At 42.1% G+C, this 26273-nt stretch overlaps 1 protein-coding gene across 3 annotated transcripts in view; it reads right to left on the bottom strand.

The window, feature by feature from the left end:
- Positions 1-24828, bottom strand: part of Senp6 (SUMO specific peptidase 6) — an 81427-nt gene extending 56599 nt beyond the window's left edge. For 2 of the 3 annotated variants that reach the window (XM_021172244.3, XM_021172245.3), the window contains exons 1-3: positions 24176-24828; positions 2817-2910; positions 616-673 (exon numbers count right to left, since the gene is read on the bottom strand). In XM_021172244.3, coding sequence (XP_021027903.1) covers positions 616-673; positions 2817-2910; positions 24176-24224 — 201 coding nt within the window. In that variant the 5' untranslated portion in view covers positions 24225-24828. The remainder of the gene's footprint in view (positions 1-615; positions 674-2816; positions 2911-24175) is intronic. The other variant, XM_029481180.2, reaches the window with a different exon arrangement.
- Between the last annotated feature and the right edge of the window lie 1445 nt (positions 24829-26273).

The raw sequence follows: 26273 nt of genomic DNA, 5'->3' as shown, positions 1-26273 counted from the left end.
TAAGACATCTCCCCATCCCCAGAGCTATTTTCTATGTTGCCTTACAAACTCCAAGTGAAAGAAGACTAGAAAACTGTGTATAGTGTACTACCAACCACAGAAGGGAGCAGGGCCTGGAGGACTACTGGGAGGTCTGCCTCTCCTTTTCTGCTTCCTAGCAGCCAGGGGATGAGAGTCTCCATAAGCCAGATGCTTCCACAATGCCATTACAGGCCCAGACAACCATGCACAAAAACAAACGAGCCAAAATAAATCTTTCTCCTTTACTAAGCTTATTTAGCGATTTTTTATACTGATGGGAAGCGTAACTAAGACACATTTGTAGATTTAAAAAAAAAAATCTTAACTATTTGTGTCTGAAGTCAGGAAGGGGAGCACTGGGGGTGAAGGATGCTTACAGTAAAAAATATAAAAATCCTTTAAAAACAACACAGCCCCAACTCTGTAGCCTTGAACTCACCATATAGACCAAGGTGACCTTGAACTTGTGGCAAGCCTCCCTCCATTGACTCTTAAATAATGCCAGGATTACAAGGTACCACACCCAGCCAATTTTTTTAAATAACTTTTTTTGGGTATTACAAAAGAAAAATTAATTTTTAAAGCAACACTTGCCTTTTTTCCTTTTGAGATTTCAGAATCCTCATCTTCTACACTGAGTAGATTTGCCCCACTATACAGAAAATAAAGAAAGAAAACTTAAGCAACAATCACAGTCCAAACTGCTTTATCTTTACAGCTCATCTAACTGAGGGAATTAGCAAATTCTGATGCAGAGGCTCAGGCAGTCGAACAATTTAGGCTTCCCATATAGTAACTATATACATGCTCTCTGTAACACCCTTGCCACAACAGCAGGAAAATAACCATAACATTATACAGGTGGCTGTTTCCCAACACAATCATTAACAAATCTAGGAAATGGGCAAAAACCTAGTGTGCTGACCCCCACCTTAAATGAGCACATGCTCTCCTTTTTCAGGCTACAGACTATACATAGTCTGTATGTTCAGCTGTCCTTTACAGCTGAACAGAGAAGTTACAGAAGCAGAGCACCATCAAGAGAAGGAAAGTTAGCTAAGGAAAACTGAGCGCACGATGTTGCTGCACCAGGACAGTCACAGCATCACCCTTGCAGCTATCAACCCTCCTCCCGAACCTCAGCCACCACGCTGCTGCTACTACAGTAACAGCATGGGCCATCTCAACAGGACCATAACTGAACTGAAAAATGCAGTCTGTACACGAGATGCACAAGATGGCACCTTATAGATCATTTAAAAGATAATCATAGAAACCTTACAGAACAGAAATCAAACTTATCTTTTAGATAATTCCGCTATATGCAAGGCATTTGTAATGAACGACAAGCTATTTATAATAAAAATGTAATGTTTTATTTCATTATTATGTTATATGCCAATAATATTAATATAAAAATTCTTATAAAATGTTATTAAAATGTCTGAAAGGTAAAATCTTTGTCATAATTTCATATTTAGTACCATTTTCAAAACTATATAAATACCAAACTTAAAAAAATAATTTTTAAAAGGGTTAGGTAACATGACCATAAAACACTAATCTTATTGAAATAAATTTATCAGTTCAAACTTTTCTTTCAGATAAAATTACTTAAAATAGTGAATGCAAAATACCTCAAATATTTACCCAACATACTTGAATGATAACTTGTATAAAGATTTCTTTCTAAAAAGCTGGGTGTGATGAAGTAAATCTACAAGTCTAACACTAAAGAGGCTAAGGAGTTTAGCTACAAATTCAGGATGCTCTGAGCTATACAGTAAGTTCCAGGCTAGCCGGGGCTACACAGAGTTAGACTCCCAAAAAACTAGGAAAAAAAACCTTCTAAAAATATATTTATAGGTGCAGTGGCTCACACCTTTAATCCTAGCAATTGGCAGGCAGAAGTCATTGGCAGGCAGAAGTCAACAGACCTCTTGTGAGTTTGAGCCCAGCCTGGTCTGAAGTTCTAAGACAGCTAGAGTTGTTATACTGAGAAACCCTGTCTTGAAAAACCAAAACATAAAAATACACAGTAAAAATTTATTTATTGTCCTGCCAAAATTTTGTATATTTACATGTCTCTGAGGTTGTTTCTTTTGGACAGTAGGAAAAGAAGTAAATAAACTAAGAGCTTAAAAATAATATTGATTATCATATTGTAGGAAAGTACTATTGTAATGTAATTCTTATTACAGGCAATGGATGTATTCTGTGGAAGATCACTTTCCTAGCTAAAGCCCTGAATTTGGCCTACAGTATTTCTAAAAATCCACAATAAAACTCAGTCCTGTGTTGTGAAATTTCACACTGGATCTATTTAAGTACATGAACCGAGTATGACACTGCTTCTACCCCATGGGACAATGCCTACTCATGCTATTTAGACTGGAGCTGCTTTCCCTGGTAGAAATCTGATCCAAGGTCAAAGCAGTGATCATGGGGTTCACAAGTAGAAAACAAAGAAAATAGAAGACTTCATCTTTCATACAAAATCCAGAGGCTTGACAAATTGTGGCTTTTCAAACTGTTTCCAGGAAGGGCTGCCTTTTAAAAAGTGGAAGAGCTTTACCTTAGTTACTTGTCTAGTCATTTTTCAATCATTAGAAAACATTTATTACATACATACATTTTCAAGACTGAGAAATAAGCAAAATTATTTACCAATAAAATATTGCTTCATCTTTTCTTACTGTAAAAATATTATAATATTTTAAAATTCCACAAAATATGAATTGATTTTCTAGTGAAAAGTTTCATTCATAGGAAATATCGGAGGAAGAAATCCTTACTCTTTATCTGCATCTCCTTCACTTTCTTCTTCATGATCAAAGCTCCAGTTATTTTTAAAGCCTCCATCCCTCTTAGATTCTGATCTAGCCAAAGCTGAAATAAAACAAACTGAAATAAGTACTCATTAATGTAACTATTAAATATAAGAAATGTGAGCATTTCCCAAACTCTATTCTAAACTGTTTTAATTTGATGCTTTTCTATTTTTAAAAACTATTTTCTTCAAGAGAAAAAAATAAATTAAAAGCTGGTTTGCACCGGCACACATGCACATGTGTGTCCCCTACAGAAACTTAAGTTGCTAAAACATAAAATGGGGAAGGAGCATACATGTATATATGAACTATGATTTTTAGGTACTAGACCCTCTAATTTAATTTTTTTCCTTCTCATGAGAACTATATTCAGATCACTATACTTGTTAGACTCAACAACCTCTGCGTTTTAACCAAAGAAAAACAAGAATAAGCCCTTGTGTGTTAGCAAGATAGTTAATTTGATAACCAGGATTCCAAAGATGCTCATTAGGAAATACAGAACAAAGAGAGAAGGGAGAAATGAATGGAGTCACATGACAAAAGTCTAATTTCATAGAGCTTGAGCTAAGATTAAGTTCAGGGTCTTAGTGTTACAAGAGGTCAGACTGACCCAAAGGACAGGAAAAAGAACACTATAACTAGTGTTTTAGAAGGTACAGGGTAACTGTGACAGCTTACCCTTGGATCTAAACTTGTCAGCTGAGTACTGGGGACAAAGGGTAGCTATCTACAAGTCTGGTGGGAAAGTGGAGGCTAAACGAGGAAGTGCTTACCCACTATGCTACAGACACTGGCTTCAATCTCCAGCACCTTAAAGACAAACAGGCAAAGTAAAAAAATAAAGTCTATCTACCAGCTGTATCCAGCCACTGGCTACAGCCCAGGATAACCATGAATGTAGCCAAAAATTGTAAACTTACTTAAAACACTAAGATGTTTTTTAAAAAAAGACTTATTTATCATGTATATAGGGTTCCTTTTTTATGTATGCCTGAAGTCATTGGAGGGAACGAGACCTCACTGTAAATGGTTGTGAGCTACCATGTGGTTGCTGGGATTTGAACTCAGGACCTCTGGAAGAGCAGCCAGTGCTCTTAACCTCTGAGCTATCTCTCCAGCCTGAGATCATTTTTGTAAAAAAAAAAAAGTAACTTAATTTCATGGTTCTAAGGATGATCTCTAAAGGCAATAATTTCAGGTTAAATGTCAAAGGGCTAGGATGCATCTAAGTGTTTTTGTCTCTCCAACATTCAGATTTTCCCCCTTCCAACTTAAGGATAAATTATCATAGTTCAAATAAAAGGCAGGCAACCTGTGTGTAAATCTTGGCATCTTCCCAGAGAAGAAAAAACGGAGACAAGGAGGAGGATAAAGCTATGTTGTTTGAGTTAAGTCAGCATGTAGGTCAGCCACGGGACAGAAAAGCAGCTAAGTAGCAGGGAGGCAGGCTTAAGAGAAACAGTAAGAAAAGTATAAAGTCCCAGAAAGAGCCTACTTAGCTCTGGCCAGCATCCAAAACAAAGAGACAGAAAAGAAAAGGTTACACTTTCCTAGTCAAGCCTCAGAAAGGCAGGCCCAGCTGAATCTCCTGAAGGATTGTAGGGACTGTCCCAAATTCAGATTTTTAAAATCCCACTCCCAATCGATTAGTGGTAAGAGAAGGAACTTTGGAGACACAGGGCAGAATCTATAGCAATGGGATCAATCCTATAAAAGACCCAGGGATGTTGTTTTACCCTTTACCAGGACAGACGTAAGTTACTATCTGTGAGAAAGCAGGACGCTTCCAGATATTGATTCTGGAGAGTCTGATTTGACTTTCAGCCTCTAGCACTGAGAAACTCATCTAGAGTTGGGTACAGTGTTGCGTTCCAGTCATCCCAGCACCTGGGAGACACAGAAAAATTCCAAGTTTATGGATAGAGAGAGTTTGAGCCAGTCTTAGCTACATAGTAAAGCGCCCTCCCAACCCCCAAAAGTCAACAAAGACAAACTATGTAATCTGTGAAACTTTAATACAGCACCCCAAATAGACCAAGCAGAGCATTACTAATCACAAACCCTCAACTACTAAGAGGTGAGAGCAGAATTTTCATGATCCAAGGGATACAGGAGTCCATAATTAAAACAGCTTCCTTTTGTGTGACAAAGGGCCATCAGTATTTGAAAGCACTGCAAATTAGACACCCCCAGTATGCGGCCTTCTTTAGAAGCTGGCCTGTCACAAATCTGACTTACTGTGAGCACTAGTTTTAGTTGTCATCCTAATAGAATCTAGACTATTGTGAGAAGAGGTTTTTTGTTTTTGGTTTTTTGGGTTTTTTTTTTTGGTTCTTTTTTTTGTTTTGTTTTTTGTTTTTTGTTTTTGGCTTTTCGAGACAGGGTTTCTCTGTATAGCTCTGGCTGTCCTGGAACTCACTTTGTAGACCAGGTTGGCCTCAAACTCAGAGACCCACCTGCCTCTGCCTCCCCGAGCGTGCGCCACCACTTCCGGCTTGAGAAGAGTTTCGATAAGAGGTTATCTAGATTAGTTGGCCTATGGGAATATCTAGGGAGAATGGCATGATTGTGCTAAATGAGGTGGAGAGGACCCACCCACTCTAGAGGGCACCATATCCGGTTTTGGAGTCCTGTACTATGTAAGGATGGAAAAAACAAACTGAGCATAAGCATTTTCTCTCTGCCCGTAACTGGATGAGAGCAGGTGCTTTAAGTGCCTGCTAGACCTTCTGTCCAAGCACGCCCAGACTGTGACTGTGAGCTAAGTTAACCCCTTTTCTCTCCTAAACTGCTTTTGTCAGCAAGCAAACTAAGCTGGGACACTTAACAAGTACAGAAGAAAAGTGTGCCTCTAGCACCCAGGCTGAAAGCCAAACTAATGTAGAGTCCATGGAAATGAGACACACAGACAGGACAGCAAGGACCTCTGTTCCTTCCGTTCGGTTTCATGAAGGGACCACCCAAAGAAGGCAGCCCGGCAGCACTCAGCCACTGCTGAGAATGCCAGTAAAGACTTCAACAATAAATGCTCAGGTTTTTAAACCCCAGAGACGAGAGAGAACGCTCGGTTGTTAAAAGGACTTGCTGGTCAAGCATGAGGAACAGAATTGGATCCCTGTAACCCCAAACTCATGAGCGGGCAGAAAAAGGAGGGCTGCTGGGGCTCGGTGCCTTCTAAAGTAGCTGAGAAAACGCTGACCCCAGGTTCAGGCAGAGACCTGGTGAACAGTGATTAAGACCTTCAACAACTTTTTCAGAACTAATGCACACACAGGAGCCATGTACAGGCACAATACACACATACAAATGCATAAGTTAGAAAAAATTAAAAACACAAAACTACAGAACTGGTTATATAGAACCTATCAAATAAAGGACACATTTTCCTTAGAAAATTTTTCAAAATCATGTTATGAACATACCAAAAATTTCTTCAGAATAGGCTAGACTTGTTAATTCACCCCCCCAACCCACCCAAATTTAAAGAGAAGAAAGAAAAGCAAAATGAACAAAAAAAATTAGGCAGTGGAGAAACCCAGCACACACTTGCACTCCAGTGCCAAAGGCTACATCATCAATAGTGATGTCTTCTTCAGAGTGTCTCGTCCACCGTGACAGGAAAAGCTCCACAGTTCTCCGCTGCCCTCCCCTAGAACTACTAATGCCAATTTAGCCATCAAGAACAATCAGAGGAGCCTCCAAAGGACACATTCAATAAAAGACCTACTTAGAACTTCTGTCAAAAGAGATTAAGAAACTGTCAAGAGACCTGAGTAAGTAGACATAGTGACACAGGCTGAGGCAGGACAGTCACTGTGAATTTGGGGCCATACAGGTCTACAAAGTCAGTGCTATGCAGTAAGACCTGGAGAGTCAGTCAGTCAGTTTCTTTTTCTTTTCTTTTTTTCTAAATTGGATATTTTCTTTATTTACATTTCAAATGTTATCCATTTTCCTGGTTTCCCCTCCCAAAACTCCCTTCCTCTATCCCCTCCCATCTTCCCCTGCTTACCAACCCACCCACTCCCACTTCCTGGCCCTGGCACTCCCCTACACTATGGCATAGAGCCTTCACAGGACCAAGAGCCTCTCCTCCCATTGATATCTGACTAGGCCATCCTCTGCTACATATGCAGCTGGAGCCATGAGTTCTACCATGTGTACTCTTTGGTTGGTGGTTTAGTCCCTGGGAGTTCTGGGGGTACTGGTTGGTTCATATTGTTGTTCCTCCTATGGAGCTGCAAACCCCTTCAGCTCCTTGGGTCCTTTCTCTAGCTCCTTCATCAAGACCCTGTGCTCAGTCCAATGGATGACTGTGAGCATCCCCTTCTGTACTAGTCAGGCACTGGCAGAGCTTCTCAGGAGACAGCTGTATAAGACTCCTGTCAGCAAGCTCTTGTTGGCATCCACAATAGTGTCTGGGTTTGGTGATTGTATATGGGATGGATCCCCAGGTGGGGCAGTCTCTGGATGGCCATGCCTTCAGTCTCTGCTCTACACTTTGTCTCTGTAAATACTCCCATGGATATTTTGTTTCCCCTTCTAAGAAGGATCAAAGTATCCACATTTGGTCTTCCTTCTTCTTGAGTTTCATGTGGTTTGTGGATTGTATCTTGAGTATTCAGTCAGTCAGTTTCTGTGTCTATCTTTCTCTCCTCCACTATCTTCCTCTTTGTCAGTCTGTCAAGGAAAGGAATATGTGTAAGTTTAAATATGGAGTCAATACTGAAAGGTGACTGGTGGCTGTGAGTGTTCAAAGGAAACCTCTCGCTCAGCATGAGACAACAGGAAAGGCCCAAGTACAATATCTCAGCCACCAAAGTCTCCACATTGTAAATTGTAAAATCTCAAAACTTATCCTATAGCCTGAACTCAAAGCACAGCTCAAAGGATGCCTACCACCTAGGGAAATGTTTTGCTAGAGTCAGCCTGGAAAGCATACAGAGGCTGACATAACTGTGGTCCAAAGGGGCAAGAGGCCATCTGAAGCTGGCAACAGAACTTGACATTGTCCATGTTCCATTCACGCAGTAGTTTTTCAGGCATGCTTTCAAAGAGTCAAGATTGAGTGGGTCATGGAGTCTACCTCCATGGTTCCAGAGAGCCACAAAACCCACACAATGTGAGGGAGCATCAGAGACCTGGCCCCTGGGTGAAGCTGTGAAAGTGATGCCTAGGTTGCAGTGGAGACCAAAGAATATTGCAGATGTCAGGACCATCAAAATCCACTAACCAAAAGCTGCGGGTAAGGAGAAGAGCTGGAATACAGAGGGGTTATGTGCAGGAGATAGGTGGAGATGGGGCTATTCAGAAGCCAGCTGATTCTACCACTAGTTATAGAAGCAGGGCATGGAACTGCAGGATTTGGAGTTTACCCTGCTGGATTTCAGTCTTGCTCTAATCTGACTTTTCCTTGCTATACACCCACATCTCCATTTTGGAATGGGAAGGTTTATTCTATGCCATTCTATGTTGAAAGTATGTAACTTAAAATAAAAACTATATGGGGGCTCACAGATACAGGGTTTGTTACCTGAGTATCAGAAGAGACTTAGTATATACACTATTCTATGGTATTGGGAACTGTTAATGGCTATGGGGGCATTGCACTGTACATCATGAGAGCTATAAGCCTATGGAAGCCTGGGGTAAACTTTTATGATCTGAATGAAAACGTCCCCCATAGGTTCATCTGTTTGCATACTTGATTCCTAGCTCTTTGGCCCTGTTTGGAAAGGTTAAAGAATCATTAGGAGGCAGCATACTGCTGGAGGAAGTGGGTCACTGGGGCAGGTCTTGAGGTTACACAGCCAAGCCCCACTTCCTGCTCTCACTGCTTCCTGAACATGATGAAACCTCCCAGACTGTAAGGCAAAATAAAGCCTTCTTTAAAGTGCTTCTCTCTATTCCCTTCCCTTTCCTCCCCTCCCCACTCTTCTCTCTTTCTTTGACAGGGTCTAGTTGTAGCCTACGCTACTTTCCCTAGGTAGCTGTGAACCATCTTGAACTTTTCTGACCATACCATCTCTACCTCTAGAGTGCTGGAATCACAGATATGCATCAATGTGTACAGCTTCTGTGGTGCTAAGGATGTAACACAATGCTTGCTGCATGCTAAGCAGAAACTTAAAATCCTCAAAAGTCCCTGAGTATTTACATGTCAACATACAGTTATAAATAACACTGAGGGCGTGGTGGCGCACGCCTTTAATCCCAGAACTCGGGAGGCAGAGGCAGGCGGATTTCTGAGTTCGAGGCCAGCCTGGTCTACAAAGAGAGTGCCAGGACATCCAGGGCTACACAGAGAAACCCTGTCTCAAAAAACCAAAAAAAAAAACCAAAAAAACAAAAAAAAAAACAAAAAACACTGATAATTATCAGTGGAAAATTATAGCCACTGTACTCCAGTGAAATTATGGTTTAAAAAGGTTAAGGAAAGATTTCCATTAAACAAAACTATTTAAGAAATTAAACAAAGTTTCTTCCAGTAGTGGGAATCAAACCTATGCCTTATGCACGCTAGGCAAGTATTCTACCACTAAGCTATTCCTCCAGCTCAATGCATACATTTTCTTCGTCTATCTTCTCCACCAAAATGACAATGCTGTAAGGAAGAGATAATAGTGGATAAAAGATGCAACAAAAGTAGCAAAGGGGGACTGGAGAGATTGCTCAATGGTTAAAGAATATTTGCTATTGGCTGCTCTTCTAAAGGATTTGAATTTAGTTCCTAGCACCCACATCAGCTGGCTCATAACCACCAGGAACTTCGGGGGACCCAACTTCCTCTTCTGTTACACACACACACACACACACACTTAAAATTTTTAAAGAAGCAAAAGATAAAATCTTAATGATAGGTAGTGTGGAGGTTTGAATATGCTTGGCCCATGGGAAGTGGCACTATTAGAAGGTGTAGCCTTGTTGAAAGAAGTCTATCACAGTGGGAGTGGGTTTTGATATCAAGCTTCGCTGGGGGCTGAAGAGAAAGCCTCCTCCTAGCTGCCTTCTGATCAAGATGCAGAACACTCAGCAACTCCAACACCGTGACATTTGCCTGGATGCTGCCATGCTTCCTCCCATGACGATAACGGACTAAACCACTGAAACTGTAAGCCAGCCCCAATTAAAAATTGTCCTTCAGAAGAGTTGCCTTGGTCATGGTGTCCCTGCACAGCAACAGAAACCCTAAGACAGGTAGGAAGTCATTTAGTTGAATCTGAAAGAGGGCAAGGGAGGTATATGGGATAGTTTGGAGGGGGAAATGATGTGATTATATTATAATCTCAAAAAATAAAAAATTTATTAAAACTAATTGTTTTAATGGGTTATCTTCCGTCTAAAAAATCCAAACAGGCCGGGCAGTGGTAGTGCATGCCTTTAATCCCAGCACTCGGGAGGCAGAGGCAGGAGGGTTTCTGAGTTTGAGACCAGCCTGGTCTACAGAGTGAGTTCCAGGACAGCCAGGGCTACACAGAGAAACTCTGTCTCGAAAAAACAAACAAAAACACAAAATTCAACCAAAGGCTACTCTCCAGAATATAGGATCCATACAGAATAACAGATACATAAGCATACAGAATACAGATATAAGGGTCTGGAGAAATGGCTGGGTGATTAAGTGCAGGTTTGGTTCCCAAAACCCACATAGGTCAGCTCACAAGCACCTGAACTCCAACTGTAGAGGACACAATCCCTCTGGCTTCCACGAGCTCCTACACTCACGTGACCATACCCATCACCACAGACAGACAAAGGCAGTTACACTAATAAAATTAAACAGATGAATCTTAAGAACACAGCTTGTTTTCATTAGCTTTCTGTTGCTGTGATAAACATTACCAAAAGCAATTGGGAAAAGAAATGGCTTACAGGTTATAGTTTATCACTGAAGGAAAGCCAAGGCAGAAATTTGAGGCAGGAAACTGAAGCAGCAACCAAGAAGGAATGCTGCATACTGGCTTGCTCTTCATGGCTTGTTCAGCTTGCTCTCTGATACAATACAGTCCTACCTACCTACCAATGCACTTCCCACAATGGGTTGGCCTCTCCTCCATCAACCTGCTATTAAGAAAATGCCCCAAAGACATCCTCACAAGCTAATCTAATGGAGACAATTCTTCATCTAAGGTTTCCTTTTCCCAGATATATCAAGTATACAAACTAGAGCTAACTATGACAATCACCTAGCACTAGGTTAGAACTCAGTAAGTAATTTTGAACTTTGAATAAACAATTTTTATGCAACAATAAAAATATTCAGGAATAAAGTACTATAATTTTAAGTTACATGTGACAATCTGAGGGCACAAATAAGAGGATGATATCTAGAAAAAAACAAAACCTGCAGGCAGGATTTTGAATATCAATTTGGACAGTGAAACTAAATTTGCTCACATGGGGTCTAGTCATTCCACTGAGCATACAATAGGTCAGGTGAGGGAAACTAATGCTACTGAACCTAGCTTGTTTTTTATTATAAAACACATAAGCTTCTAGGTATGGTAGCACACACTTTCAGTCCCAGCACTCAGGAGGAGGTGGAGACAGGTGGATCTCTGTGAGTTCCAGGCTGGCCACAGCTATACAGTAAAACCCCACCTCCAAACAAAACAAAACAAAAAACAAACAACCCAGAAAAGAAGAAATAGAAAACAGAAGAGTTACATACATGTAGATATAGTTTATATGAGAATGCATATCTATATATGTGTGTAATCACAGCTCAGTGATAGATGCATAAAAAAAGAAATGTGTACCAGGTTCAAGGACACAAACATGTAATCCAGAAGCCAGGAAACTGAAGCAAGAGAACTGTCATGAGTTCAAAACCAGCCTAAGCTATACAGAAAGTATCTGGCCAGGCAGGACTACACACACAGCAAGATCCTGACTAGGGTGGGAGTGATGAAAATGTCAGATAATGGCGACCTGGAGTCGCTGTGTTGCTCTTTCTCAGAACTGTCAAGATTCCTAAAGGCAGTTTCTGTGGAGCTCCTGGCTCCCCATGCAAGTCTAAGCCCACTCTTTAGAAGTAACCACTCAAAGATGCCTAGAGACTGCATGGAGAGGGAGGGGGGCAGACAGACAGATACATGAATAAAGCCAACCTGGGAGCAGAGTACCCAAACCAGGGCACATCAGCCCACAATTGTTTCATGCCCCGCCCCCCAATATCACCCAGCTAAACGTTCTCAATTCCCAGATCTATGTAAATGTTTATTTTTTGATAAAGAAAATAGAGCAATACTTTAGTCTGTGAACACATTCATGAAACTAAAATTACATTTCTCTATAACCACAAAATACCCAAGATTCTCTCCCTCATATAACCCAGTTACTGTTCACGTTCTTTGCCTGGTTTTAGAAAATCCTCTACCAGTTCTTGATCAAAGTAAATCTAATGACTTGATGTGCTGCTTTGTTTTATCTTCCCACCTACTCTACCGACCCCAGGGCTTATGCTAGAACACAGGCGCTCATAAATGCATGCGGGCAAACACTCTATCACTGAACTACACCCCTAACCCGGTTTTTGTTTTTGTTTTTTATATTTCATCAACTGTTCTGAATTTGGGAACTTATATTTCATGAAATATGTCCCTAGCAAGTTTGAGATAAGTAGTAGTCTTCACTTACCCACAACGTTCCAAGAGGCCAGTGGACATAGCCCTGTAATTTAATGCTTTTTCTAAGTTGATTACATATAATAATATATGTAATCATTCATATGTGTGTGTGTGTGTGTATGTGTGTGTGTGTATCACTGTGGCTATAACATTTACAGTTTTATATTGCCAACAAATCTGTCTTCAGATTTTTGATTCTTACTATAGATTGTGGCAAGCTCGGCACATGACTATTTTTCTCTTTATAACTAAAGAATTCTGACCTTTTCTCTTATTATAGCAAACTCAGATCAACAGCATCACCACTCTTGAACCTTGGGGTCATTATTGAATAAAACTGCACAAGAAATGTTAAAAACACAGCAATCACTCTCATAATCAAGGCAAGTGACTAGTAAGAAAGTCAAATAAAAAGCCAGGAACAACTGGGCTTGGGGACATACAGAATGACTCCATCTCAATTGGGGAGGGGAGAACACAAGGCTAGATAGAGAAGGTGTCTGCCAAGAGTATACCTGACAACTGAGAATGGAGTGCAATTTAAAACCATGACTTGGTTATTGTTGGGATTTTTCCATTTGATGTTTTTTCAGACTGTGATTGACCATGGGCAACTGAAACCAAGGAAAAGGAAACCGTGGATACGAGGAGACCACTGCACTATGACTTTGTCCGACAACTGGAAAAACTACTAGGGGAAAGAGAGAGTTGTGTAGAAGCAAACAGCTGCAGCATCCTGACACTCTTACCACTGAGTGAGGTCCCTCTTGTGTCCTTAAGTTTAGGTCCTTCCAAAGCTTAGCCTCCCCTTCTGCCCTCCCACAATACTGCCTTATCAATGGACAATGCCTATAACTCCCTGTTTCCTTCTCTTCTATAGTACCCCTCCTCCTTTTGGAGGGTTGTAGAAAAAAAAAAAAAAGGGAAAATACGGAACAATGCAGAGAGGACAAAAGAAAAGTGCTGAAGAAAGCTGTGACAATCAATTAAGTCCCAAGCTCCAATTCCAATCTCCCTAATGGCTTGCTCTGAGTCAGAGAACCAGAATATCTGGAGTTCCTCAAATGTTCAACGTATTTTGTAATGGCAAAAAGAAAAATCAATTTACAGATTACAAGGCACAAAGAAATCATAACTTTCTTTTCTAATCTTTCTCACTATACCAATCAATCTATAATGTCAAGATCAGCAACTAAAATTTTTAAAAAACTAAAAACAAGACAAACAAAAATCCCTAATGTCCAAATGTATGAGATAGAGTGATGAAAGATAAGCATGGGAATTTTTTCTACTAGTTAAGAAAATAGCAGGGCAGTAGTGGCGCATGCCTTTAATCTCTGCAAGGAGGCAGAGGCAGGCGAATTTCTGAGTTCAAAGCCAGCCTGCTCTACAGAGTGAGTTCCAGGACAGCCAGGGCTACACAGAGAAACCCTGTCTCAAAAAAACAAAAAACAAAAAAGAAAGAAAGAAAAAATAGCATTAACTAACACGTGGTGCTTATTAAATTAGTGAGTTTGTTTTACATGTGTATATATATATATATATATATATATTCCTATTACTCACAGTAATCTTATGAGGTAATTGCTATAGTGGGTAACTATCCTCTATCCTCCCAAGTGTAAAAGGTATGATGGCTAGACTGAAGTCTCAGTTACTTTTTCAGTGCTATGACAAAACACCATTATCAAGGCAATATATACAAGAAACTGTTTAATTGACCTTATAATCTCAGAGGGGTACAGTTCATGATAGAGCAAAAGAATGGGGGCAGATGAGAAAAGAGCTCACATCTTGATCCATAATCAGGAAACAGAGAGGGCACACTGTGAATGGCTTTAAGTCTTTTGAAACTTCAAACTGTGTCCCAAAGCCACACCTCCTAAACCTTCCCAATCAGTTCTACCAATTGGAGAACAAATATTCAAACATGAGCTATGATGTTCATTTTCATTAAAATCACCACAACTAGTAATAAAACCTTTAGAAGGTAGGCCTCATAGTGATAACCCATGGGGGGGGGGGTATCAGACCACTTCCCTCTTCCCTCATTTTTCGTGTCTCAGCAGTCATGGAGTAGCATTCTTTCCCAAGCGCTCCTATCACAATAAACAGCTTCACCAGAAACCTAAAACTACAGACCAATGTTGGTGTATGCTATGTGCAATTTTGTCTGTCATTCCTTATTTACCTGCTTTGGTTGGCTAATAGAAAATATGATGGCCAATTAGCTGGGCAGGAAGTGGAAGACGGCACTTCCTGGGAGGGAGAAAAGTACCCTGGGAAGGACGAGAAAAGCCTTTTTGCTAGGAGCTATGAGAGGAGACCCATGTGACCACAGGCCTGGAAGGTATGGCTAGCTAGCCACATGGCTGGATGGGGCTAGGTGGTCAAGTTAACTTAGATGAAAGCCTGCCCAGCTAAGGCCTAAGCTTTTAAATACTAAAAGGTCTCTGTATGGTTATTTGGGAAAAATCTGGTTAAGGAATAATCGCCATATTAATAATCATTTTAGTCTACAGACCAACTAACCATGTGCTGAAAACTCCAAAATTCCCAAACAAACCTTTCTCTTTTTAAGTTGATTTTCATAGTAGTTTGTGGCTCTGGCAGATAGCTCACTAGCTTACTAACACAACAGTTATCCTTGTTTTACAACTGAGAAAAAAAAAAAAAAAGCTAAGACAAGATAAATTGTTAAATAATATAGCCATGGGTAAGTTCCCAGCATTCTGACTGCCAAGTTTATATTCTAAATTCATTTCTAATTAAAATCTTTTTTAGGGGCTGGAGAGAGAGAAGTCAGCCATTAAAAGCACTGTCTGCTTTTCCAGAGGTCTTGAGTTCAATTCCCAGCAACCACATGATGGCTCACAAACATCTATATTAGGATCTGTTGCCCTCTACTGGCATGTAGGCATGCAGATACAGCACTCATATACATAAAATAAATAAATAAAGGCATTAGGATGCAATTCCTAAAAGGAAATCAATGAAAACCTTTGACCAGGCTTGCAGGCTCATGCCTTTGATCCCAGCAATACAGGCTGAGATCGGTGACATAAAATGCCCACCTTCTAGAAAGAAGGGTTGGGCTGACTTCTATGTCAGCCTAGGCTCCTTACTGAGATCTCCCACCCCAAAACACAGAAAGCAAACAAACAACAAAGAAAACTGAGACTAAACAAAGAACCATGGGATTTGTTTCTGAGTAAAGCTACAGGCCTCACACACACTCCATGGAAAAACTGTGAGTTCAATAGACAGTAATAAAAAATGTATTGTCTCTGTGAAACTGAAAAATTGCCTGGGTTCTAAACTAAATTCATATATAAATGTATGACTAAGCATAATGGAGAGACATTCTGCCGGTTTAGAAGACAACAAGGGGAGGGAAGGGGGACAAGGGCAGGGAGCCTGACCACCTTAGCTCAGTCTCCAGGACCCTCATGGTAAGGACAGACCCAACTCCCTCCCACCAAGCTGTCCTCTGACTATACACTAAATCAATGCAACTAAACATTCAGAAAATAAGAGCAGTCTTTCATCACCATGTGTTTCAACCTAGGTGTGTTGAACTTAAGGTGCGAACACTGCCACACCCTAGAAAGGGAGAGCTAGACACAGTACACTCCAGCAGGGGGATGGCTGAAAGTTCCAAAGGAAATGAAAGGCAGAAATGGTACTTCAAGAAATTGGTAAAATGGCTGGGTAATGTGCTGCAGCAAAAGCACAAAGCCCAGAGTTCAGATGTCTCTCCTGCATAAAATGCCAAGTGCAGGACAGGACACAGCTCAGTTGGTAGAGTGCTTAGTCAGCATGGAGGAAGTGCTGGGTTTGAGCCCTAACAAGGCCAGCCTGGTCTACAGAGCTAGTTTCAGAACAGCCAGGATTATGCAAAGAAACCTATTTCAAACAGAAGAAAAAGAAAAAAAAAAAGCATTCTTTTCAAGTACATACATTCTCCAAGACAGAATATATTATGGGAGATAAAATATGTCTCAAGAATGTTTTAATTGAAATTATGTAAAGGATGTTCTACAGCTACAAATCAATTAAATTAGAAATCAGTAGTGCTGTGTGTAACAGCACATGCTTATATGCTCATCACTGGGAGGGAGAAACAGGAGGATCCCAGAGGGGATTTGCTAAGTCAGCCAGTCTAGCCGAATCACAAGCTCCAAGTTCAGTGAGAGATTCTGTATTTTACAAACAAACAAACTAGATGCAGTTTTTCCAAGATACAGCTTCCTAAGTATGGTCCAGGAAGGCACTGCCGCTAGCACTTAATAAACATTACTGCCACCTTACAAGAGATTATGAAGACCTCTCTCTTCCATGATGGCTTAGCATGTGGAATTCATGAAGCTGCCAAGGCCTTGGACAAGCCCCAAGCCTACCTTTGTGTACTGACATCCAACTGTGATAAGCCTATGTATGTCAAGTTAGTGGGAGCACTTTGTGCTAAGAATTAAACCAACCTAATTAAGGTTGATGACAAGAAATGGATAATGGTTGGAAACAGTTGTGCAATGGCTAAGGACCATAGCAAAGAATCTAGGCTAAAGATAGCAAAGTGTACTTTAAATGAAATAAATGAACAAATAAGACATTTGGCTCATTAAAATCAATAAATAAGGTGGAGGGATGGAGAGACGGCTCAGTGGATAAAGCACTTCATGGGTCAGCATGAGAAACTATTCCGATTTCCAGCACCACAAAAAGCCAGTGCTGTACTATCCAGTGTACTATATATCCAGTGTACTATACCAGTGCTGTACTATCCAGTGTACTATATATCCAGTGTACTATATATCCAGTATACTATACCAGTGCTGTACTGTCCAGTGTACTATATATCCAGTGTACTATACCAGTGCTGTACTATCCAGTGTACTATATATCCAGTGTACTATATATCCAGTGTACTATACCAGTGCTGTACTATCCAGTGTACTATATATCCAGTGTACTATATATCCAGTGTACTATATATCCAGTGCTGTACTATCCAGTGTACTATATATCCAGTGTACTATATATCCAGTGTACTATACCAGTGCTGTACTATCCAGTGTACTATATATCCAGTGCTGTACTATCCAGTGTACTATATATCCAGTGTACTATATATCCAGTGTACTATACCAGTGCTGTACTATCCAGTGTACTATATATCCAGTGTACTATACCAGTGCTGTACTATCCAGTGTACTATATATCCAGTGTACTATACCAGTGCTATACTATCCAGTGTACTATATATCCAGTGTACTATATATCCAGTGTACTATACCAGTGCTGTACTGTCCAGTGTACTATATATCCAGTGTACTATACCAGTGCTGTACTATCCAGTGTACTATATATCCAGTGTACTATATATCCAGTGTACTATATATCCAGTGTACTATACCAGTGCTGTACTGTCCAGTGTACTATATATCCAGTGTACTATACCAGTGCTGTACTATCCAGTGTACTATATATCCAGTGTACTATATATCCAGTGTACTATACCAGTGCTGTACTATCCAGTGTACTATATATCCAGTGCTGTACTATCCAGTGTACTATATATCCAGTGTACTATATATCCAGTGTACTATATATCCAGTGTACTATATATCCAGTGTACTATATATCCAGTGTACTATATATCCAGTGTACTATACCAGTGCCGTACTATCCAGTGTACTATATATCCAGTGCTGTACTATCCAGTGTACTATATATCCAGTGTACTATATATCCAGTGTACTATACCAGTGCTGTACTATCCAGTGTACTATATATCCAGTGTACTATATATCCAGTGTACTATATATCCAGTGTACTATACCAGTGCTGTACTGTCCAGTGTACTATATATCCAGTGTACTATACCAGTGCTGTACTATCCAGTGTACTATATATCCAGTGTACTATATATCCAGTGTACTATATATCCAGTGTACTATATATCCAGTGTACTATACCAGTGCTGTACTATCCAGTGTACTATATATCCAGTGCTGTACTATCCAGTGTACTATATATCCAGTGTACTATATATCCAGTGTACTATACCAGTGCTGTACTATCCAGTGTACTATATATCCAGTGTACTATATATCCAGTCTACTATACCAGTGCTGTACTATCCAGTGTACTATATATCCAGTGTACTATACCAGTGCTGTACTATCCAGTGTACTATATATCCAGTCTACTATATATCCAGTCTACTATACCAGTGCTGTACTATCCAGTGTACTATATATCCAGTGTACTATACCAGTGCTGTACTATCCAGTGTACTATATATCCAGTCTACTATACCAGTGCTGTACTGTCCCAGCTCTTCTATGGGCAGGCAGGCAGCAGCCAGGCAGGCAGGCAGGACACTTCCCAGAGCTCACAGGCCACCTACCATGGCCTATGCTTTGGCAAACAACAAAAGAAAGCATGTCTCAAACAAGGTATAAGGCATGGAGTGATACCTAAAGCTGTCCCTGACCTCTACATGTATACTGTGGCAAGTATGTGGCCATATTTGCACACATAAACACAAGCATATACATGCATCACAAAAAGGAGGGGAGGAAGACAGACATCTAAAGGGTTAGAGAGAGGGCTCTGCAGTTAAGAACACTGGGTTCAGTTTCCAGCACCCACATAGCAGTTAATAACCCTCAGAGTCAGGCAGTGGTGGTGCACGCCTTTAATCACAGCATTTGGGAGGCAGAGGCAGGTGGATTTCTGAGTTCGAGGTCAGCCTGGTCTACAGAGTGAGTTCCAGGACAGCCAGGACTATACAGAGAAACCCTGTCTCAACCCTCCCTCGACTAAAAACCTTCAGAAACTCCAATTCCAGGAAACCCAATATATCTTCTGACTTCTGCAAGCTCCGTGCGTATATGGTACACATATATACTATACATATATATATACATATACATATACACTACATACACATAAAATAAAATAAACATTTTTTAAAGATGTATTTATTTTATTTATATGAGTACACTGTAGCTGTCTTCAGACACACACCAGAAGAGTACATCAGATCTCGCTACAGGTGGTTATGAGCCACTATGTTGTTGTAGGGAATTGAACTCAGGACCTCTGGAAGAGCAGTCAGTGCTCTTAACCACTGAACCATCTCTCCAGTCCTAAAATAAACATTTTTAAAATAAGACTTTCTACTCAAGGAGCTGAAGGGGTCTGTAACCGTATAGGAGGAACAGCAATATGAACTAACCAGTACCCCCTGTAGGAGGAACAGCAATATGAACTAACCAGTACCCCCTGGGCTTGTGTCTCTAGCTGCATATGTAGCAGAAGCCCAGTACACTCACTCACTCTCTCTCTCTCTCTCTCTCTCTCTCTCTCTCTCTCTCTCTCTCTCTAAATGGAAGAAAGTAATAGGCAGAGCGATTCAGATGGCAGAAAAAAGCTAATGAGAAAGCAAACTAGATATAAGTCTTGTGAGGAAGGTATCGCAGATGAAAGAGAATGTCAGAAGGGAAGCAGAATAAGCAAGCTATAGCTGCCCAAACACAGTACTCATCTTCTCCCAGATGGTTCACTAAAGCTGTCTCCACATGGGAGTCACACGTCTTAGAAGCACACTTGATGACGACATGGTCAGCCTCACCACTCGAGCCCCCTGCCTGATGGCACTGTTCTCATCCCCTAAAACATCCACGGTCCTCCTATTTGTACTGTCTCTGCCTCTCCTCCACTCCTTCCCCTAGTCACACTTTAAAGTACTCTGATAGATACAATTCTTATTGTGAAGAAATCCTTTCTTATACCTGACAGTTGTAATTTTATGTGTCATTATGATTATTTAGTCTCCTTACTAGGAGAGCCAAAAAACCAATTGCCTCTGTGTAGTGAGTAAATAAAGCAACTGTTATTCCTAAACACACTGAATGAATAGAGAAACCTGTCTAAATTGTCTATCACAAGTGAGAAGGGGCTGCATGACCTCAGTATATCAACAGATGTAAAAGAAACAGTCAAAGGTGGAAAAGAAAATTCAACACAAGGACAATACAAAGGATCCAATAAATAGTAGCCTCTTTCCTCTAGAGAAGTCACAGAAGTACACAACTTTTGAATTGTGTACTTTTAGAATTCCCCTTACAGTTAAAACATAGTCTAGAGCAAAGGTATCCACTTGAGACTTGGGATCCTGAAAAGCATTATTTCCCTTCCCAGTCCACTCAGGATCAATGGATGGCATTAGTTCCTAGTACCTCAAGCTCAACCTCAAAGAATGAACCTGGAGTCTTCCCTTACTCTCATCTTAAGTGAGTAATATATGAGTAAATCTTACAAACTCTATAACACACTATCTTCTGCCTTCTGACTCTCCTTTTCCAATTTCCAAGCCAGGCTTACTTCTTTCTAACAAAACTGCAACAGTGTTTTGTTTTGAATTCACCTACCTTTAATTCTTGCACCTTTGTTAATTTATTGCAGAGGACTACCAAAGTGACCTTTAAAAAAAAAAGTCTCCTGTATCACGTATCCCATAGGAATGCCCTTGAACTTTTCTACTTCCGCCTCAAAAGTGCTGGGATCATAGACATTCACCACCCTGTCTGTTTTATTACCAAGGCTTTGGGAAACCTAGGCAAGCACTCTACTACTGAGCGAATACTACAGTATGTGTTAATTATATCAGGATACTTTTTGTCCTAAGTTCTCCAAAGGCTTCCTACAGCTTTGAAAGAGACATAGTTACAATCCTGTACCACAGAGCTTCTACTGCTCTCACCATTGTTTGCTCTAATCCCTGACCTGTGTCTTCTCCTTTGAGTAGTGCCTCAAGACCAAGGTGGGTTTTTTTTGTTTTGTTTTGTTTTTAAGGACACCTTTCTTGCTTTCTTTTTGTTTCTTTTCTCTCTTCTCTTCTCTCCCTCCACCCCCACCCCACTTCTCTCTCTCTTGTTTGGTTTGGTTTGGTTTTCCAGACAGGGTTTCTCTATGTAGCCCTAACTACCCTGGAACTCACTCTATAGCCCAGGCTAGCCTCAAATCAGCCTGCCTCTGCCTCCAGAGTGCGGGGATTAAAAGCATGCGTCACACTTTTCTTAACTTGAAAAGCATAAAATAATGTTTCCATCATTGTTCTCTATGCTTCCTCTATAGCCTTTTGCACGTTGTAATGACCCAGTTTATTCATTAACAGCAAGTTTGTTCCAGGCATAAGAATATGATAGTAAAACCACAAGCATCCGGATAGCTTTCACAGAGCTTCTATTTTCATAGGGCTCAAAAGCACAAAGGAGTCATTTGATGAATTGATAAGAAAAATAAAATAGTATTCCATGTACTTGCATGCAGATTCATGAGCACAGGTGGCACCAGGGCATTATAAACAGTTGTCAAGTTTGAGCAAACCTCAGTAAACTGATAGAAGTTCTGGAAACATGGATAGGACTGTTCTAAATGCATTGAGGTTTTTTAACTTGTTGACAGTCTCCTTCACTAAATGTTCCATGAAGGTAGTGACTTTTAAATATTTCATTCACTGTTTTATTCCAGCCAAGCAGACTAGACTATTAAATATATTTGATGAGTTAAAAACAAAACAAAACAAGACAAACAAACAAACAAAAAACCTACTTCCATTTTTTCCAAACTAGCATAGAAAACCAAAGTGTAATATAGGGATCTTTAAAAAGTAAGCCTAGAGGCTGGAGTGATAGTTTGTAGGCTAAGACCACTTGCTGCTCTTGCAGAGGACCAAAGTTCAGGGCCCTGTACCTACAAAGTGGCTCACAACCTTCCATAATTCCAGTTCCAGGTGCCCTCTTTTGACTTTGTGGTCACCAGGCTTGTATACATTGCACATACATGCAGGCAAAGATCCAAACTAAACTAAACTAAATAAATAAATGCATGCTCTTAAAAAGGTTTTAAAAATAGTAATTTCTAAAACCCTCATATCAGTAATCCTTGAGAAGCTGAGGCAGGAGGATTTCCAGAAGTTCAAGGCCGGCCTACATGATGTGATCCTGTCTCACTTTAAAAAAAAAAAAAAAAAAAAAAAAACTGGATGAGACAAGATGAAACCCAAACTTTCACATCTGTACATTTACAGTGGAGTAAATTAGAATAAACTAACAGCAATGGAAATCAAATGAAACTCTCTTTGTGATGGCTTTGTGCTTGTATTATGCTGTGTTTCATCCACTCAGAATTTAAACTCAATTAGAAGCCCATAGAAGCCCCAAACTTACAAAAACCTACAAGTATAATCATCTGCCTAGAAAATATGAACATCAGAAAACCATTTGGTGAATTTCCAACTTCCAAACGAAAACACAGGCGCTTAAGCACCAGCTACCTGCGAGCTACTCCTCTCTCCGCCTATTGGCAGGGGTTCCCTACCAATAGGTCAAATTAGTATGGAGGTAATATGAAATGAAGTCATGAAAACATACTAGCTTTCCTTATCATAGAGGACAACCATTCCCCACGTCTTACATAAAGTCCGGTCAGCAAAAATAAAGAAAGCTGCTCCCCCACCCCCACTTCCCTGTTCTCAAGTACAAAGAATAAAGAAAATTACTTTTCCTCTTCTCTTAGTCTCCATTCACGACCCACTCTGTCAAGGAGTAAACAAGGCATAGCCTCCCTCCCGTCACCACTAAAAGTCTTTCTTAATTTTAAATTACATTTTCTTAATTCTGTAATATTTCTAAATCACATCTTAAAGTGTGGCCTGGATATATTTCAGCTAGAAAACAAAACCCTGCAAATTACCCCCAAAGAGTAATTATTCTTAACAATTACTGAACGCTGACTTATTTTCCTAAACATATTTACAAATCCGATTACCAGGAAATTTAAAGTCGAATGAACGTTTACGTTCCCGGTCCACAACTGCAACTAAATGTACCTGTATTGTGGAGGTCCCTCTACAGTCATAGGCAAAAAAAAAACCAGTATCCTTATCCATTTACCACCACACCAAACCAAAACAGACCTTTTAAGCCGGCTTAGTCCACCAACTGAAATAATTAACTCTGCTTCACAAGCGACTAAAAATGGGAACACACCCTAACTCTTTTACCTTCCCCGGCTGTCTCCAAACCGACACTTGGAAGCTCATTCTCTCTCTTTTTTTTTCACCTCCCATACCTGCTTTACAAAGTATAAATAACCAAACACATCTCACCGGAGTTCGGGGCACCGCCGGGTCTAACCTGCACCCGGAGGACAGCGGCTAGCCTGGGAGCTTTTAACCAGAGGGCAGTGTTAACCACCACCTCTCCCCCTGCCTCCTTGGATCGGCCAGTTCCAACCAAGCTCAGCGGTCTGAAAACTTTGACGAACGCTTAAGAAAGACGCGGACGCAGTCTGCTCCTCACCCACTAGGCACCCATCGAGAATATGGAGGTGGGAGCGAGCGCAAGCCTTCGGCGCGCCCCTCGTAGGCCGCCCTGGGCCTCGGCTCGCTGCGCTACCACCGCGCCGCCTCGCGCCGGCCTGCCCGAGCCTTGGCCCGGGCGGACCCGAAGTCGGCGCGCCTGCAGCGCGTTCCCTGCCGGCCATCGACCGTCCGGGCCCCCGCGGCCCCAAGCCCACCCGGAGCACAGAGCTGAGTATCACGGCCCGGGGGTGGGAGACACCCCGGTGTCGGCGAATTTCGCCCCCGACTCTCCCCCGAGGGAGACCCGAGCGTACCTTTCAGGAAAAGAGCCCCAGCGCTGCCACCGCTCTTGCCCGCCGCCATCTTCCTCCTTCCACGCCGCCTCCTTCTTACTCCATGGCCCGCACCGGCGCGGTGCTGGCGGGGAATGGGGGCCGCGCGTCGGGAGGGTAGCAGCCGCAGGGTGGCGGGCCTCGGGCTCGACCGTCCGCGAGGGGCGCTCCCCGCCGGCCGGGCCCCCCACACAAAAGCGGGCCTGACGGGAGGCGGCGAGGCCCACGGCCTGGGCTGCTTCTCCTCAGGCGCCTACCGGGGACCGTGAGCGGCGGCGGCGGCGCTTCCCGGGCCCGGCTCCCCTCGGCACACGACTCCCCATCCACCGGGCCGCGCCGGCCTCCGAGGAGCTCCCTCCGCTCCCCTACGCCCCGCTCCGCCGCTGGCTCCGGAGGATGGAGAACGGAGCGAACGCTCACACGCCTCCTACGTCCCGGGCCGTAAAATGGCCGCAGCGGCTTGAGCCGAGCGAGGGCTCCGCGACCGTGAGGCGCCCGCGACCCCTCGCTGCTCCAGCAGTGGCCGCCGCCGCCCGCCCACCCCGCCCAGGCGTCAGAGCATCAGCCCAGGCCTCGGCGACTGTCCATGTGGACGGGGGTGGGTCTCCGCCACCGCCGCGCGTCGGTCGCCACAGCAGCCCCGCCGCCGCTCCTCCCCCACCGGCCTCCGGGCCCGCCCCGCCGCCGCCCCAGAGCCTCTCTCCCTTCGGGTCCCTGCTCGCCCCCCTCCCGGCTCCGGCCGAACCCGAGCTAGGGGCTGTCGGCCTGCGGGCCTGGGGTGGCCTTGTCTGGCCGGCCTTGGCGGGGGACGAACAAAAACCCCTTCCTCGGAAGGACCCCATGGCAGAGCCGGCCTGCGAGCGCTTGCCAGCCTGCCGGCCAGGTATTCTATTTGGTCGAGTAGCACCACAAATTCTAAAGAAACGCTCCAAGTTCTTGTCTGACCCTGAATTTAAAACGTGCCATGGGAAGAAAGAAAAAAAAAATGTAGCCAGGTAATGCAACCACTTTGGAAAGTAAAATTGTGTTCACATCCATCTTCCAAACCATGCTTATGATATGATTGAGCCTGGACACTGTGTGTGTGTGTGTGTGTGTGTGTGTGTGTGTGAGAGAGAGAGAGAGAGAGAGAGAGAGAGAGAGAGAGAGAGAAAGGGAGAGAAAACACCTTTGTCATTTTTGTGTTTGATACTTCAAACACCACACTCAATACCAGACCATGTTTCAGACTATGATATAATTTGAGGGGCTTTCTTTTTTTTCTTACAAACCCCATGTGGTGGTGAAGGTTTTTAATCCCAGTCCCTAAGGGGATAGAGACAGGTGGATCTCTCTGTCAGATAGAGGCCAGCCTGGTCTACAAAGTAAGAGCCTGTCTTCAAAAACAACAACAACAACAAAATCCATGGAAAATGCAGAAAATGAAAAAAAGAGTTACAGAATTTCAAGTCATTTAGATAATAAACATTTTTTTCTTTTCTTTCTTTTTGGTTTTTTCAAGACAGGGTTCCTCTGTGTAGCCCTGGCTATCCTGGAACTCAGAAACCCACCTGCCTCTGCCTCCCAAATTCTGGGATTAAAGTCGAGCTAACGCCACCACTGCCCGGCTACATTTTTTCTTTAAAAAAAAAAAAAAAAAAAAAAGTGGGTGAGTTTGGGGGAGGGTGTTTTGCCTGCATTTAGGGTGGAAAAGCTGCTTCTTGTAGTTACTTCAGAGGCCAGAAGAGGATACCCAGGCTAGGCTAGGCGCTTGGAACCAAACTGCTGAACCCATTTCTCCAGCCCTTTGAGTGAAAAAGTGAAACATAAAAAACAAAAAATTCTAGGCCTTTAGACCCAGGCTTCAGAATGTGACCTTTGTGACTCAATGTTCCATGGTATGCTAATCATAAAACAAATAGTGGCATTCCTCCAGCAACCCGCTTCCTGGGTTCAGGGAGTGTTCGTTCAAAGAAAGTCACCCTGACCCACCCTGACCATTGCTGGAACCCACTATGCAAAGGTGCTATTGTTAGAGGCTCCTAGAAAACTGTCTTGACTTTCCACTTAACTGGTATTTTTGGTATTTTCCAACAACGCC

This window comes from Mus caroli, unplaced genomic scaffold (genome assembly GCF_978045245.1).
Source record: "Mus caroli unplaced genomic scaffold, Mus_caroli_1 scaffold_11, whole genome shotgun sequence".
Classification (NCBI taxonomy): Eukaryota; Metazoa; Chordata; class Mammalia; order Rodentia; family Muridae; genus Mus; species Mus caroli.
Note: the sequence above shows the minus strand (reverse complement) of the source record. Positions and strands in the feature narration are given on the sequence as shown.